The 17,706-nt window shown below is 38.3% G+C and overlaps 2 protein-coding genes across 5 annotated transcripts in view; one reads left to right on the forward strand and one right to left on the reverse strand.

Annotated features, from left to right (window-relative positions):
* The window catches only part of LOC123517556 (tyrosine-protein kinase Btk29A-like), a 140,870-nt gene extending 131,207 nt beyond the window's left edge, over positions 1 to 9,663 (reverse strand). The window contains exons 1-2 of the mRNA XM_045277774.1: positions 9,363 to 9,663; positions 942 to 1,376 (exon numbers count right to left, since the gene is read on the reverse strand). Coding sequence (XP_045133709.1) covers positions 942 to 1,088 — 147 coding nt within the window. The 5' untranslated portion in view covers positions 1,089 to 1,376; positions 9,363 to 9,663. The remainder of the gene's footprint in view (positions 1 to 941; positions 1,377 to 9,362) is intronic.
* A 425-nt stretch (positions 9,664 to 10,088) lies between these two features.
* LOC123517555 (mediator of RNA polymerase II transcription subunit 7-like) lies at positions 10,089 to 17,333 on the forward strand. Of its 4 annotated transcripts, XM_045277771.1 has the most exons (6): positions 10,090 to 10,244; positions 11,663 to 11,782; positions 12,785 to 12,897; positions 13,829 to 14,033; positions 15,346 to 15,603; positions 16,878 to 17,333. In XM_045277771.1, the coding sequence occupies exons 4-6, from the start codon at positions 13,836 to 13,838 to the stop codon at positions 17,091 to 17,093; spliced, it is 672 nt and encodes a 223-aa protein (XP_045133706.1). In that variant the 5' UTR covers positions 10,090 to 10,244; positions 11,663 to 11,782; positions 12,785 to 12,897; positions 13,829 to 13,835; the 3' UTR covers positions 17,094 to 17,333. The 4 variants fall into 4 exon arrangements, with proteins under 4 accessions (XP_045133707.1, XP_045133706.1, XP_045133704.1 ...); XM_045277769.1 differs by lacking the exon at positions 12,785 to 12,897; XM_045277770.1 differs by lacking the exon at positions 12,785 to 12,897 and having other exon boundaries at positions 10,096 to 10,244; positions 11,666 to 11,782.
* The last annotated feature ends 373 nt before the right edge of the window (positions 17,334 to 17,706 follow it).

Genomic DNA, 17,706 nt, shown 5'->3' on the forward strand with positions numbered 1-17,706 from the left:
TATATTAATTTTTTTCTGAATAATACGTACTTGTTTTCTATTGATGAACACACTTATCACAAATGTAGCTCATGGTTTTCCTCAAGATCTGACAACACCACATCCTCCAGGACACCATTCAGACTGAGACCCAGGAGCCATTTTAGAACAGACAGACTATAACTATCAATTATCAGATATCACTGAAATGGTTTTCATTATCAATTTATCAGTTATTCTGATCAAATTTTCATTTTGTTGTCCAGCTATGCTAATCAGGTATTTGATAAGATGCTTCTTGGAAATCTTTCCATATGTCATTTGATCTGTTTTCATTAAAATCTTAAAAATAAAAAAATAATGAGATAAATTAGTTGTACGTAAATCTTATAGCATTGTGAATTACTATTTAGCATCCTTTTGTTTTCACATTATTGTTTCACACCTCTGTCTCAAATAATTATCTCCATTAATTTGGCATCAGGTTGACTGACTAATCACTCCCCAGGTGGGATTCTTTTCTCAAGATTGAGGTTACAGGAACACATGCTTATTTTCAGTAGTAATGACTATGTGGAGGCAGATTGGGAGAGCACATGGTGATGACACAGCACTTGCAGTGGTGTAGGTGAAGCAGGAGGCCAAACACAACATTCACCATTATTTTACAAAAGTGAAACAGATGTAATTCTGCAAATTTATTGATTGAACCCTGGCCACAATGGTGCACTGGTAACACACACATGAAAGCTGATGGGTCCTCAAGTAGCAACACAGGGTTTGAATCCTGGCTTTGGTCAGAGGTTAGGAAGAGCACCCACTCAGGGTAACACCTCCAAATGTCAAACCAAACTCCTTTATTCAAAAGCACCATCACACGAGCCTCATTTATCAAGGGAAGCTAAACATTAAACAAAAGAAATAAAGTAAACCCAGTAACATAAACACAGTCAACATCTTACCTGTCTGTCCCCATCGAAGTAAATGAGGTTTTCTGGTGACAAGACGAACCATCGCTCTTTCCAGTTGGTGGGAGTGAAGGAGCGCTTGTTCTGGGACCTCTTGGTCATGAACGCTTCCTTCAGCACTTCCTCATTCCTCCCCGCCATGACACCTCACCCACCCTTCGTCTTATTCCTCTCAAGCTGAACGTCTTCACTGCTCACGCTGCCACCCCTTCCCTCCCGCCCTGCCACCCCTGCCCTCGATTCGTGCTGCTTCCAGCAAGATGTGGCGAGCGAGAGGCGGGAAAGAGTCAGGGGTGGGGAGGGCGGGGAGACACGTGGGAAGGGGAAGCGGATGGAGGTAATGGAGGTGGCAGTTATGAGAAGAGTGACTGTGGTGGTTAGGGTAGTGGGTATGGGTAAGACTGCCGCTTACTCAAGCCTTGATGCACCCTGCAACACAAAGACATCACAGAGGAATGTCATTAATGTCTTCACTCTCACACACACACACACACACACACACACACACACACACACACACACACACACACGAGCATAAAGCCCAGACCCTGTAAAATACAACTAAGTAAATACAACTATGTAAATACACACACACACACACACACACACACACACACACACACACACACACACACACACACACACACACACACACACCGGCAAATAAGATGTCACACATGGAATAAAAAAAAAATGTGAACCAGAAAAGCATTAGAAATCTGTGGAAGACTACACAAGGGTAGTACACAACTCAAAAGTAAGTGTGAAGGTCTCTGTGGGGAGAAAATATACAGATGTACATACATACATATATACATACAGTGAATGTGTATTTCCATGCACTGATCAGTTGTTTTGCCTGGGAGAGAGTGAGAGAAGTGCCAATGTCAGTGCCAACAGTCACAATGGTGCTGCTGTATTAGTAAAAAACACAAATAAATGAGAGGGGCCCCACTAGGTAGTGATGTGTACCATTGCTCTGCCACAATGCAAAACCACACACCAACACACAATTCCACACTGCTACACAACACTGGTGTATGTTTATTCAAATAATCAAGAGGACACATGTCCAGTTTGATATTTAAATACAGTTATATCTGGATCCTGGTGATTCCAGGTAGCTATAGAAGGAACTACATATTGTGATATATATATATATATATATATATATATATATATATATATATATATATATATATATATATATATATATATATATATATATATATATATATATATATATATATATATATATATATATATATATATATATATATATATATATAGTGCTCATCACTGAAATTATTACTCAATCTCATTAGTTGTTTTAGTTTTCAAAATGCCTGTGAGGTGGAGGTGCTTTACATCAAATCACTACACATGTAACTAGCAACTCAGCCTGTGTCTAAGATGATGTACTGAGGTAGGAGATTACAATTGCTAACCACAGCTGTCAAGAGAGGTGTATGTACTTATCACATCCCATGCCAATCCCTGATCAGCTCAGCACACTCACAAGCACACACACACTCACACACACACACCTCCATCAGCATCTTCATCATAGTGAATAGCTACATTCATAGTATTCCTCTTCTTCTTCTTCTTCACGAGAGAGAGAGAGAGAGAGAGAGAGAGAGAGAGAGAGAGAGAGAGAGAGAGAGAGAGAGAGAGAGAGAGAGAGAGAGAGAGAGAGAGAGAGAGAGAGAGAGAGAGAGAGAGAGAGAGAGAGAGTGTATTTTAGGTTAGGTGAACACAACTAACAAATAATCTAGACAGGCTGACACTGGTATCCTTCTCCCTGCCTTGGACACTTGCTTGGGTCATAGACAGACAGGTAGTCTATCTACTAGGAAAACCCAATATCCTTACTGTTGTTCACTCTATGGACTCGTGAAGGAGTGAACACGGCAGAAGACTTTCCATTTACTTTGCATACTCAAATCCTTTCATTCATCTCATCCCTTTCTCCCACATACTCCAGCACTCCACCCTCCCAGCTTTGTGGAAGTTTTCCTCTTGCACTCACGACATCGTTCATACTCATATATACTGTCTTTGTCTTTTCACTTTCTAATGTTCTTTATAATGAGCCAAATCATCAGTGTTTAAACCACTGAAAATCTCAACTTTTTTAACTTTTCAGTAGTGATAAAATGCCTTCAAAAGTATTCGGAATATATGTACTGCTATTGATACTATATTGCTAAATTCATTTTCAAGCATCAGCAAATTCAAAACAGACCTTCAAGAAAGAAAATCTTAGATGGTGATGAAGATGGAGCTGAGAGTTCGTATTAGCCAGCTGGTGACAAGAGCTAGACTGAAACCAGTGGCATTAAGAGGATGGCAGGGAATGACTAAGTGGAAACTGTTACAGACACAAACCTCATTGGTAGAAATTTTTGAAAACTATACAAAAAAAGGTATGATGAAGTAGTTCAGAACATAACTCAGAGATCTAGGCTTGTGCAATACACCAGCTGGACACAGTGTTGCCTGTTGTGTCACCATCTAGTGAACAAATCAAAATGATGATGTAGCTATCAAGAATGTGCAAATGTATCCTTGTTTGTGGAGTCCACACCATGGTCTGTACCAAAACAAATCTAAAGAGAATAGTGTACAGGCTATGGGATGCTCTCCAAGAGAAACAAGAAAAGTAAGCAAATTTGCTTGCCTACTTAAAACACACACACACACACACACACACACACACACACACACAAAACATAATAGAGGAACTCTGATTAGCAAGGGAAAATCAATTTAGTCTCATATCTACCTATTAAATACACAAAAAATATACTCTCTCAATACACAAACCATTTTAAGTATATTACTACAAGAATTTAATCCTCAACTTGAAATGTCACAAAGCAATGATTCAGAGGCGATGAAGTAAACAGAATGAGAATTCCATATCCAAACTGTAGAGTGTTATTGAAGCAGCCATACATCATTGGCATCAAGGAGCAGGCCAAGGCTATGCCACCATCATCCACATGAGTCTTACGATAACTTGAAACATTTCCCAAGAGCATGACAGAGCTCTTGTGAGGATTGAGAAAGAGAGAGGATTAAGTCTGAATTGTAAATGACTGAACATTTTTATCCATGAATACTTTTTAAATGCATTATTGATCAGGGAGGCAGTGGCATAGTGGATAAGGTGGTGAGCGTGGGATTGGGCAGACATCCACGCGTAGGTTCGAATCCCACCATGTATCACATTGATACTTTGCCATTTGTCAAATGGTTTAAAGTTACGTACATGTCACCATGGTACCCAGATTCTAGGAGGTTACACCAAAGATGCGCTTGGGTGGTGATATGACCCCTAATATGGGTACCACTATAAATAAAATTGCCTGTGCCACTAATGGGTGGAAGCTTAACAGCACTTCCCATACTCTTAAAGTTACCTAAAGGCACTATAGACCAAGACATGAAATAATTAAAATAAAATAAATAAATAAAAAAAAAAAAAAACACTAATTTGCCAGGCCATGTTTCTGACTTCTTAGTATTTATTGGTTAGAATTAAGTGTTTACATATGTAAGTGTATCTGGTATACAATGAAACAATTACTACAGTCTCAAAAAAAATTAAGGACTTTGAATATGTATTATGCAGCACCACTGTACTGTCACTGGCCTGAAGAGTCCTTGACAACATTGACTTTCCGACGTCCATGCAAATAGAATCAATAAAATAAAATCACAGCAAAATTTCTAGAGACATAAAAAAGGTAACCATAGATTTAGTATTTCCTCACAATTCAAGTTATATTTTCAACACTTTACAACACAATTATTCTTTTCTCTAGCTACTTTAAGAGATATAAGCCAAAATTAATTCTGCCTGGCCTGAGAAAATTCTAAATTAATTCTGCCTGGCCTGAGAAAATTCTAAACTTACATTTAAGCCAAAGAAATATACAGATTTTCATTACATAAGCATGTCTTTTAGCATAAAATTTATGCAAAAACACTGTGTATGAAATGTAAAGAAGACAAGTGATAGAAGGGCAATCCTAATCCAAAAGTGAGTGCCATACCATTATTGTTTATATCTGTACCATGTCATCACACTACACTGCCTGTGTCTGTCCCTGACCCTCACTGTCCCTGAGGATTCAAGGTGGATATATTGCATCCAACAAACCATACTTTCGTAAGCAGCTCTACAGTCTTTCCTCTGTGCTGCCAAGTCCTAGGCACCAGCAGGATAGCAGCAGAAACAAGTCCATCTAAACCTGAGAATAGCTTCTGCCCTAAAGCTCGAAAAACTCAATTTTCAACAACCTAATTTTTTTGGCTCTTTCAGCAAAATGAATACTAGTGTACTTTTTTTCCTAACACCTTGATATAAATTAAATATCTTTGCTGCTGTTTTATTTCTTCCTCTTCTTTTTAATAAGAGGAAATCCTTGCTGTTTTGCATAATGCTGAAAAAATTCACTTGTTTTCAAGAAAATACAATTTCAGTTATCTCTGAGGGAAATACAACAATTATGGCAATCTCCCACATTTATGCTAAGTTTATTGTCTACATCAATTACAGTGATAGTCTGACAAATACACCAGTTGTGTTGATGATTTGACAAAAAGATACATGAATGAATGAAGAAAAATCATGATAATTAGGTGCTTTTTTCATGCTAATGGCCCAGTGACCTGTGACACACCTGGCGGAAGATTCACTGAATATTTCTAAGTGGCAGTACTGTGACTAGTGGGGCTCATCCCACCTACAACTGCTAATGTGCGATGGGTTTTAAGGGAAAAGACTATAACAGGCCATCTCTAAGGAAGGGCAAGCTAACACTCCACATCCTGTGAGATGCAAGAAGTAAAACTAAGTGAATTCTTATAACTAGTTGAGAGGATATGAAAGCTGTAAGGATAAAACTGAATGGCAAGACAATAAAGAAAACATAAATCTAGCATGGATACAGAATAGGATGAAGACCAAGTGTTTTTACACAGAGAAAATTGTAGAGAAGAGGAATAAAAAACAATAGCATTGATATAGTTGGCAAAGCAGTAGGCACAGATAAAATGAATGCAGGAGTGTTCAAGTATGTATATGATGCAGCAGTAAGCTGTAGCTACACTTCTGATGTGTGCTCTGCCATGGAGGCAAGAAGAACCATAAGAAAGTAAAAAGTTATACTACTATACAATAGACATCACTCTCTCAATTTTCACACTTAGAAGTCTACTATCTACTCCAATGATATACAGCCAAAGATTGCAGGAATTACTATAATATTCACAAGCAGATACTTGAGTTTGCAATAAGCTTAAAGCATGAAACAAACTTAATACATTTCTTAACTAAACAAAACTTTAAACAATTTTCTCACTAAAAATTGCTGAAATATAGATACACATGCTTTTAAAACACCTTTTCTATATCACATGAATAAAAAAATTTTAAAGTGTATATAATTCAGAAATTTTGAATCACTCTTTTTCATAAGGGAGGCACTGGCCAGGGGCAACAAACTAACTTGCTAAAACAGCTTCAATGAAGTTTGTTGTTCTGAGGCATCTCCACCAGTTTCTCTCACCCCTCTAACTGCTAATTTTGTACAAGGGCCTTATCCATGTTTGTATGAAGTACTCTTCACATGTTTTGAGGGGATTCCACTCAGACAGTTTTATTCGATAGGGTGGAATCAAAAACTTTTCATCTCATCAACTCCTCTCCTCTAACTGACTGCTTTCAGTCTCTTTCTCACCACTGGAATGTTGCATCTCTTATTTTCATGTTAACTACTCTTCTGATCTTGCTAACTGCATGCCTCCCCTCCTCCTGCATCCTCGCTGCACAAGGCTTTCTTCTTCCTCTCACACCTATTATGTCCAACTCTCTAATGCAAGAGTTTACCAATACTCTCAGTCTTTCATGCCTTTCTCTGGTAAACTCTGGAACTCCCTGCCTCACCTGGTTTACTCACCTGGTTAGCCACCCTTAGCTCCCAAACCAGAAAAATACAACGAAGAGTAGGAAAAAGGTAGCTAGGAAAATGGGTATGCCAGTCAACTTTAGATGTAGATTACTGGATGATTGTAACAAACTGTGAGTGGACTGGAATGTGTACCCATTGAAACTGTTCAGAAATACAGGATATATTATTATGCAACAAACAGCAGCACATGTGTGTATGCATATTACTCCACAAAGTCGTACAGAATGTCGTCTAAATGACTGTGAAGGGCTGATTTGAAGGATGGCAGCAAGTTCAGAGCCTGCTTCTCTATTTCCAACTTCTTGTGACTTGACTTTATTTAAGAGGGAGGTTTCAAGACATTTGTCCCTGTCTTTTGGCTAACTCTTTTGGACCTGAAGGGGGACTGGCACCTTATTTTTTGTTGCCTTGGCCAGCTTTCCCCTCTTACATAGGAAATAAAATAAAATAAATAAAAGACCCCACTAAATTGCCAGTCTCAATTTCTAAAGTTATGAACCAGATTTCATCAAGGTTAAATATGTAGCAATATCACAAGCAAGTACATGCAAATAATGTACCAAAATTTCAAACTTAAGTCTTAGAGTCTTTTCCTAGATATCATGATTATACATAGGTAGCAGTAATGCAATACTGTTCTGCAGTCTTTATTAATCTTTTCTCTTTTGTTATAGTTCAGTATCAGATTCCTTCTAACATTCTGTAAACATCATACATCATGATCAACTATATACAATGAAATGAGAGAGAGAGAGAGAGAGAGAGAGAGAGAGAGAGAGAGAGAGAGAGAGAGAGAGAGAGAGAGAGAGAGAGAGAGAGAGAGAGAGAGAGAGAGAGAGAGAGAGAGAGAGAGAGAGAGAGAGAGAGAGAGAGAGAGAGAGAGAGAGAGAGAGAGAGAGAGAGAGAGAGAGAGAGAGAGAGAGAGAGAGAGAGAGAGAGAGAGAGAGAGAGAGAGAGAGAGAGAGAGAGAGAGAGAGAGAGAGAGAGAGAGAGAGAGAGAGAGAGAGAGAGAATTTGGAAGTATATTTTCATTAAACACAGCTATGTAAGGTTTAATAACAATGCCATATACAATGTCAAAAACAAACCTCTAAATCAAATCTTTCCTAACCTAACATAATACAAGATAACCTGACTTCATTCTCACCATGATGACAACATGACCTACCAAAGTAACAACTAAACTGATTCACCCTGTAACTGCTGACTACTACTATCCACCCTGTAACTGCTGACTACTACTGTTCACCCTGTAACTGCTGACTACTAGTATCCACCCTGTAACTGCTGACTACTACTATCCACCCTGTAACTGCTGACTACTACTATCCACCCTGTAACTGCTGACTACTACTATCCACCCTGTAACTGCTGACTACTACTATCCACCCTGTAACTGCTGACTACTACTATCCACCCTGTAACTGCTGACTACTACTATCCACCCTGTAACTGCTGACTACTACTATCCACCCTGTAACTGCTGACTACTACTATCCACCCTGTAACTGCTGACTACTGCTATCCACCCTGTAACTGCTGACTACTGCTATCCACCCTGTAACTGCTGACTACTACTATCCACCCTGTAACTGCTGACTACTACTATCCACCCTGTAACTGCTGACTACTGCTATCCACCCTGTAACTGCTGACTACTACTATCCACCCTGTAACTGCTGACTACTGCTATTCACCCTGTAACTGCTGACTACTGCTATTCATCCTGTAACTACTGACTACTACTATCCACCCTGTAACTGCTGACTACTACTATCCTGGGTCAAATAAGGTTACAGGTAAATAAAGCTTTTCATCCCCTCCTTCAACAGTCAGCTGTGTCTCCCAATATTATCAAGCACCATTTTTTTCCACCTTGAGATGGAAATACAGCAGTCAAGGAGGGAGAACAGAAGTATACAGTGTGCAGGGAAAACAGTTATTGACAGACACACAAGTTTTCATACACATAAGGGAATGGAATGGATTGAATAGTCTTTATCTCTCAGAAGTGTGGGCAAGCAATATACATGATTTAGTGAAGGCTTCTTACAAATTCACTTGTGTTTTTTGGGTTCTCCAATGTAAGAAAAGATGATAATAAAATAGAATACTGCTACCATTTAAGACAAGGTTGGGTTGGTTTTGGATTAATTAATTTCATCAGTTTCAGTGTTCATCCCTTCATTATGTAGACTTCTACTTAAAAATGTAATATTTTGCCCAGAAATAAATAGTCTGTAAATTAGTACGCTAAAATAATTTCTACAATCCTTTAAAAAATCATTATCAGCTAAATGTAGAAAAATATTAATTAATAGAAGAGGTGGTATCAGGAAGTGCTTTCATCAATATCATAATAATGCAAATAAGAAATAAATACGTATTAACAATACAGCCATTCATGACCATGACAAATTAAATTACTTACCACCATCGTCCTCTGAGGTGAAAATATCCAATTACGAGCCAATATCTGTCGACAACCTGTTGAGTGGAATCTGTGTCAGCCGCTCGTGTGTGTCATCCCGCCTCGCTCCCTGCACCCTAACACCGCCCGCAACCCACACTGCACGCACTGAATACGGCACTGCCTCACCCTTCTTAGGCTCACTCAGAGTTTAAAATCAGCATTGGAGGGACCGTCAGTTCCCAGGTGAAGTTCATTCTCCTCGCCGATTACCTATGTCCACCAATACACCGCCTTACATCTCAACCCGGCACTGGCGAGACTAAAGGATAGGCGCCCCCTGGCCCGGGCCTTCGCCTCTTGCTCCGTTCCTTATTTCATTACTCCTTTCCACCAAATTCTGTTTACATGGACACTCATCACTCAACAGGGGCACGCAAAATAAAAACTGTCAGAGACTGAAATTCTGAATTTTGAATTAATAGAGAAAATAAACATGTCGCTAACTAACGCTAATAAATTCTTAGTAATCTCTATACTACTGACCCCACTCATTAAACTCTGCTCATATAAATAACTATTGGCTCATCAAATACACCTGAATTTGAAAATTAAAGTAAATAAGCATTTACTTTGAGCTAAGGGGTAAGATAATGACGAGGCAAGCAGCAATGCAGAGTTGACTCGGTTACTTTTGCCTGCACGTATAGATGAAGAAATTTGTGGGCAACGACACTCATAACAGAGATCAGACACCAGTAATTCCTGCGTCACGAGGCTGCTGAGATGGATGTACATAGTGCCAGACTCTGATACACAGCAAAGGTTCCACCACTTTGTCAATCTTATAGAAAACAAGTAAACACAGTCAGGCTGAGGAACCAAATGGAACAGAGGGCTCAGGTAAGTGTATTTAAGGCATCAGATAGAAAAATAGGGTTGCCATAGACATGGTATCTTACTGGAAAACAGGCATTAAATTGAATAGCATCGAAAACACTACTTCATGTGGATCGAGGGTGCAAAGTGTCCCAAAATTGACACTAGCAGGAGTAAAGGAGGTAATCTGATTGATCTGACAAGATACTGGTGAGTGTGATATAAGGAAAAGACCATTACCACATTTTCAACAGTATAAAAAACTTGCCTATACAAATTTTTGAACTTAAATCCACTTAGGTGACTATGAATTTCCAATTTTAAAGCTTTACTCTATAAAACCAGTCGCAAGTACCAATTTCTCTTGAAACAGAGAGAGAAAGAGATTAATTAACTAAATTAAGTGATACTTAGTCAATATTAAGTGTATATTACTACTCTACTCCACATGTTTTCATTCCATTTCTTCTAATCATGCCTGTAGCCCCAGAGAATGTTGAGGGCTGGCAGGCTGTAATATATTTGTATTGACCCATTTTTTTTCTTTTTTTTTCCCACAATTGACTGTGTAAGTTATTTATTATAGATCCCAGACACATGGGTGTGATATATGGCATACTTAATTTCAGGGCATTTATGTGGTAATGGTTCAGTATAATTCTGGTGCCTTATTTATTTTTTTGGCTATTTTTTTTTCCAGACCTTCACAGAACCCATGGTATACAAATAAAACATTAGTATAAAGTGGCGGAAAAGTGCCACCAACCCTCCACCCTGAGCAGGCTGGGAGACCTGTGGGAATGCACAGTTTTCAGGTTAGGCAAGACAAAAACAAGTATTTTCCAGTGAATAAATTATCATAGTCACCTAAAGCACAACAGATGGTTTAAAGCACAGTAGGAAAGGTTAGGTTAGAATATTTAAAGTACAGTTGTGATTTTTTTTTTTTTTTTTTTTCTAGTCATGATTTATTTTCCGACATGGTGTGAAATTTTTCATACATTATTTGTTTATTTATGGTTGAAGAACATGCTTTATGGGTGTATTTTAAGGGATTTTGGTCATGTATTTGCCGTGTTTTAGGTGATTCTGATAATTTACTCCCCGGAAATTATTCAGTTTTGTCTTACCATGCTCAAAAACCCTCATTTCTATGGGTCCCGTTTGTTGGAGGTAGATACAAAAAGTGGCTCAGGAGAAATCCCAAGTCAACCGCAGCATCAAGAGGGTTGGTGACATTTTTCTGCCACTTTATGTTATGTATAATTACGTATACAATGGGTTATATGAAGGTCGGGAGGGAAGTAGTAAACAAAAAAAATCAGGTGCCAAAGTTCTACTGCACTATTACCACTAATCATGTGGGATTGGGGCACTAACTGAATAATCTTCCACTCAGATAAACTTTTCAAGTATTGATAATAGTGATTCCTTCTTTTCAGTAGTTACAAGTTCTGACACCTGCAGGTCCAAACACCTCAAAACATTGGAATTTGATAACAAACCATATAACTGTATGGATGCTTGACTAGAAGAGATCTCTATATTTGCATATATTACAGGTTAGTGAGAGAGAGAGAGAGAGAGAGAGAGAGAGAGAGAGAGTGAGCATATTTGTAATGTTTATCATTTGTGATAGATTTGGACTCTATCCATTTTTCTTTTCTACAATACTGATCTCATATTAAGTGAAATTGTAATATTATATAATGAATCTCAACTTAATTCAAGCTAATCAGTCAATTGTTAAATAAAGTCATAGTGAATGCTTTACTTTGGATAATCATTCTTTCTGAATGAAAGTAAATGAAGTCGAATAATGCCTCAAATAACTAGATAGACTTATCTGAGAAGTGTGTAAAGTGTGAATAAAATACACAGTGAAAGTGTCTACATTAGGTTTGGTTAAATGAGTAAGGGCAAAGATATTTCAAGTTTGGAGTGATGGGGATATAGCTATGACATACAGTAAGTCCTCACAGATAGCGAGTGTTATAGACTGACAAAACCCTCGTTACCTGTGAAACCACTATCTGAGAGGCAAACTTCTTACCTAAAAAAATAAAAATAGTCTGGGACTCCAAGTCTGACCTCCTTATTTTCCGTGTATAACTAGCTATTTAATATAAAATTAGAACTACTACTACTACTACTAATTTATAGTAATACAATAGGATACATAAACTCACTTTTAAGGGCTATGAAGTGCAGTTTATTGAAAGAACAGTGCAAAAAAAGAGTGAGGTGGGTTACGCCTACTGGCGCTGGGTGCTGGGGCCGGGTTGCTGGTCGGGGCTGTCTGTCTGTCTGTCCGTCCGTTCACTCACTCGCGCCAACCTCTCAATTCTGTTTGCCTCTATTTCCTCTTCTTCCCATCCATCAAACATATCCTTATCTATGGGTAGTGCATCCTCTTCAGCTAAAACAGATTGGTCGTCGAAATCATCATCATCACTGGCATTGATGATCATCTGAAGTGTTGCCCTTTGTCTCTCTTGTTGGTTACGCATGAATTTGGTGATTAAAGTTTGTTGCCTGGCTGCAATTTTCTTATTTAATTAAAGGTTAAACAAGTTGGTTAGCTTACTCCGGAGGTGTTTGGCCTCATCACTCTCTTCAAACATAAGATCTTCGACTTTGGTTTTACGCTGCAGCCCACTCGCTCGCTCTTCAAAATGTTAGTGACCAAAAATGAAAAAAAAGTGCATGGTGTGTTTGTGTGCTATCACGTAAAATGTACCTGCCCCCTTAAGCTTTTATTCATTTCACTGGAGGCCATTATTGTCCCCTGCAAGGGAATTGGCAACTTTTTTTTTTTTTTTTTTTTTCTCCACCCTAGGCCACCTTTTCCCCTCTTACATAAAAGAAATGTAATGGAGTAAACAAAGATTCTGTGAACACAAGAACCAGTGCATCCGGCTACAACGAGGTTAAAGGAGGACTGTGGGAAGGAAGGATGAGGAAGGCTAGTCAGCAATGTGGTGCTTGGCCCACAGTGACACATTGCTTATGGAAAAAAAAAAACACTGATTGGACAAGAGATGGCTATGGGCTTTGCATCATATGCTCTCATTGGCTGCCTCCCTCTTGCTGAATTTGAGCCTCTCTAGTGCAGAACAGACTTGCCATTGTATTTAACCACCAAATGCAGCATGTGCTTCCCAGGTCAATTAAGTTGTGACTTTGCTAACTACTAAAAGACTTTCAACATTATTGAAGCCAGAAAACAGTGTTGCAAATGCCATAGCTAGGCATAGGAAGGGCTGCCAATTCTTTAAATATGAATATTTCCATATCCAGGAAGGTGGTGCTGCTGCCTATATGGTCATGGGGCACTCATATACACTTGTCAATATTTCAGATTAATTTCTCATGCATGAGTAAACCCCAGAAAGTTCTTAAGTTTGCATTTAGATAGTACATGTATATTACTTAATATAAAGAGTGCAGTTAATTAAACAGGCTAAGCACACTGAAAAGGAAGTTTAGCTAATAATACAGGTTAGAAGATATGCACAATTTATTGGTCCTTTTTATGTTGTGTGTATGTCAAACACATGTTCACACAAGTGTTTTATTTACTGCTGATCAAGTTTCTTATTTTACAGAAGCTTTATGATGGCACTACCTTCTGAAACATCCCCTACCTCCACCTGGCCTCTACCTCCTTCACAGTACATCAACCAGTACACTGATGAAATAATACGAAGGGGTAGGGCTCCAAAGCCACCCTTGCCTATCCATAATGATTACACAATGTTTGGTGTTCCTTTTAATGCTGATGATGTAATCATTAGGCCTCTTGAGTCTCAGGTTAGTTGTTTCATTCATGCCTTTTTTTTTTTTTTTTTTTTTTTTTTTTTTTTAGATATAGACACTTTACATCAGTAAGACCTTCAAGAAGAGTAAGTGCCTAAATTTAGCAGTAAGATATAAGATCCATACTCTTAGATACTAAAGTTCTTATGAAGATAGCTAGAGCTCAGTCTTCAAGGAGAAATACTGTTTAGTGGCAGAATATTGTCCCTCAAGAACATTGCAGACAGGAAGCTTGTTATATGTCCTGTTCACTAGCTAACTTCTCTTACTGTCATATTTGCTTCCAATAATGTAATAACACAAGCTATCTCACTATAGTTGTATTAATCATGTAGGGAGGCTATGGCGTAGTGGATAAGGTGGTGAGCATGGAATTTGCGCAGACGTCCACACATAGGTTCAAATCCCACCACATACCGCTTTGAAGATCTATGCCATTTGTCAAGTAGTTTAAAGTCACCTACATGTCACCATGATACCCAAGGTCTAGGTGGTTACACCAGAGATACGCTTGGGTGGTGATATGAGCCCTAATATGGGTACCACTATAAATGAAATTGTCTGTGCCACTAATGGGCGGAAGCTGAATAGCGCTTCCCACGTATACTCTTCAAGTATGCCTACAGGCGCTATAGGCCATAACATAAAAAAAAAAAGATGCCTTTAAAACAAGAGACTCAAATCATTGATAATTTACGTACAAAAGACATTGAGACAGCATGATCTGTTTGGTGGTATGGTAGTTACTGATATGAAACCTTTGATTGTTAAGAAGTATATAGTATTGATGGAGAAAACAGGTCAGTATGAAGTAGATTTTCCTCACTCTAGTTACAAATACTTAAGCAGTTGATATCATTCCTTATGTGTTAAGAAAAAAGACAATTGGAACTATTAGATGTTTTACCAGTGCATGTAGGATTGATTACAGGACGTTTATCACACTTATTTTCTGAGTTGCACAATAAACTTAAGGACTCTCTCTCTCTCTCTCTCTCTCTCTCTCTCTCTCTCTCTCTCTCTCTCTCTCTCTCTCTCTCTCTCTCTCTCTCTCTCTCTCTCTCTCTCTCTCTCTCTCTCTCTAACCCCCCCAAATTCAAAACTTCCATGTTGGATGTGAAGTGCTATGAGTTATAGTATGACCAGTTAGTTCAGTAGATTGACCTGATATTAAATGCAAGACCTTACTATGCTTTGAGTTGTTTTTTGCATAAGTGCAACAGGTATCAGAATTTATGAATAACTAATAGTGAATTTTTTATGCAAAATGAAAAATCTCTTGTCTGACATGATTTTTCTTTTGCAGTCCATCCGTCGCCTTTATCCTCAAAACTTCGACCATCGAAGAGAATTAAAAAAACTCAATCACTCAATTCTGGTGAATTTCCTAGACCTCTTGGACATTCTCATCAAGTGTCCAGACTCTACAAAGCGTACAGACAAGATTGAGGATATCAACATTCTCTTTATCAATATGCACCACCTAATAAATGAATTCCGACCCCACCAAGCACGAGAAACTGTAAGAGTCATGCTGGAAATGCAGAAGCGACAGAGACATCAGGTATGTTGTTTAGTACACATGAAGTAGATCTTTTAGGTGAACAACCAGAGATTAGAGTAAGTTTCTCAAATTTTCAGTTACACTTCACTTGGTGAATATTGAGATTTATTTTAGTTCATCTCTTGCAGACATTAATATCCTGAAGATCACATGAAGCTTACTTAATCCTCATGCACAGTTTCATTCCACAGTGAATTATGGCATTAGATTAAGCCATATTTGTCAGATAGCAAACTCTATATTCTGTTAGAGGAATGGAACTCATTATAACACACTGATTTCAGTTAACAGATTTATGTTGTGGTTATGTTAACAACAACTGGTGCTCAATACCTGACTGAGACACCCCAATGTCCCAAATCTAAAGTCATTACTTTTGAACCAGCTACCATCTCACTCCACAGCAACCCATGTCTGTCATGAGAAAGGTGATAAAATTTCACCTTTATCCGCAAGTATCAGAGGTTTCCAAATAAGCCAAGGATTCTTGCTTAGGGGAACACTACGGACATGTACAAATCCTCTAGTTCTAGAACAAGACTAAGGACAAGTAAATCTAAATTGGTGTGTCTAATGTATAACTCTCAATACTTGCTGTAGCTGCCTCTGCTGAACCACCCTCTCCCTCAGCATGCTGTTTTTTATCTGTCAGTAGATTATATAAAAATACTCTGTATTTTTATATTTGGTTATAAAAACATATATTTTGTGAATAATTCATTCTCATTTGTAAATATGAAGACCTTAGTGTAAGATATGACATTCAACTTGTGCAGTGTTGCCAGGGAAAGTCAGGTCCAATGAGGTGTAGCTGTCACAACCCAATGAACCACCCACACCTGCACCACACAAGTTCAGGTCATTGTGTCGGCAGTACAGTGATCTACTACATCGGAAGTCTCTCCAAACCATCCCTCACATATGCAAACTTAAGCTAAGAACATGATAAATCAAAGTGAAGAGTTCAAATTAGAACAAGTCTTACCATAAACTTTTTTTTCTTATATGTGTACAGGATGTAACATGATTCCACCTTTTAAAAGAGCAATGTGAGTGGAATGTGCCACACATGTGAAAGCTTTCTCCATACATGAGGCTCCTGTACAGAGTTAGCAGCTAGGGAGGTGAGAAAGATTGCAGAGACAAATTAAAATGCAAAACATCACAGAAGCTGTTTTAGCTGGAAATGAAATGTGATGTTTCCACTTTAATTAAATTAGTAATAAAGAATACAATAAGGATATAATACACCACTTCATATTTTAATTCTTCAGGTTGCAGAACGATTAGAGCGGCAAGAAGATGAATTCAGTAGACTTGTTAGGGAAGCTCTTGCCTCATTGCCTGACAATCTTGACTCTGATTCAAAACTACTTGTGCCTTCCCCTGAGGAGCTCCAGCTGAGGCCAAAGAATGATGCAAGCAACAGTGCTGAAGATAAGTGTTCCAGTCTAGATAGACTTATGTGCAATATTGTGGATGCATTATAGAGGTAATGATATTTTATATACAGAAACAGTGATGTAATATATCAATATATATATTGCTATGTTATGATATTACTGATTTCCCATAATTGCATTATGGCAAATTCGTCCTTTTTGGGAAAATTAATTTTCTGAAGATGTGTATTTGTTCATAATGTTTATGACTCATAAGTGCATTTTGTAACTTTGTATGATTGTATAGGTAAGTAATAATAGTACCAATAATGAAATGACATCCAGAAAGTATACAGTTTTATTTTCTTAAAACTGTTTGATAATATTGTGAAAAGAAAGCATTTCATGAGACATTAATTTACACTGCATAATGCAGTATTATCTCTGGATATGTATGTTTGCTTTCTGAAACACACACACACACACACACACACACACACACACACACACACACACACACACACACACACACACACACACACACCCGGTAGCTCAGTGGTTAGAGCGCTGGCTTCACAAGCCAGAGGACCGGGTTCGATTCCCGGCCGGGTGGAGATATTTGGGTGTGTCTCTTTCACGTGTAGCCCCTGTTCACCTAGCAGTGAGTAGGTACGGGATGTAAATCGAAGAGTTGTGACCTTGTTGTCCCGGTGTGTGTTGT

Source organism: Portunus trituberculatus, chromosome 42, assembly GCF_017591435.1.
Source record: "Portunus trituberculatus isolate SZX2019 chromosome 42, ASM1759143v1, whole genome shotgun sequence".
In the NCBI taxonomy this organism is placed as follows: domain Eukaryota; kingdom Metazoa; phylum Arthropoda; class Malacostraca; order Decapoda; family Portunidae; genus Portunus; species Portunus trituberculatus.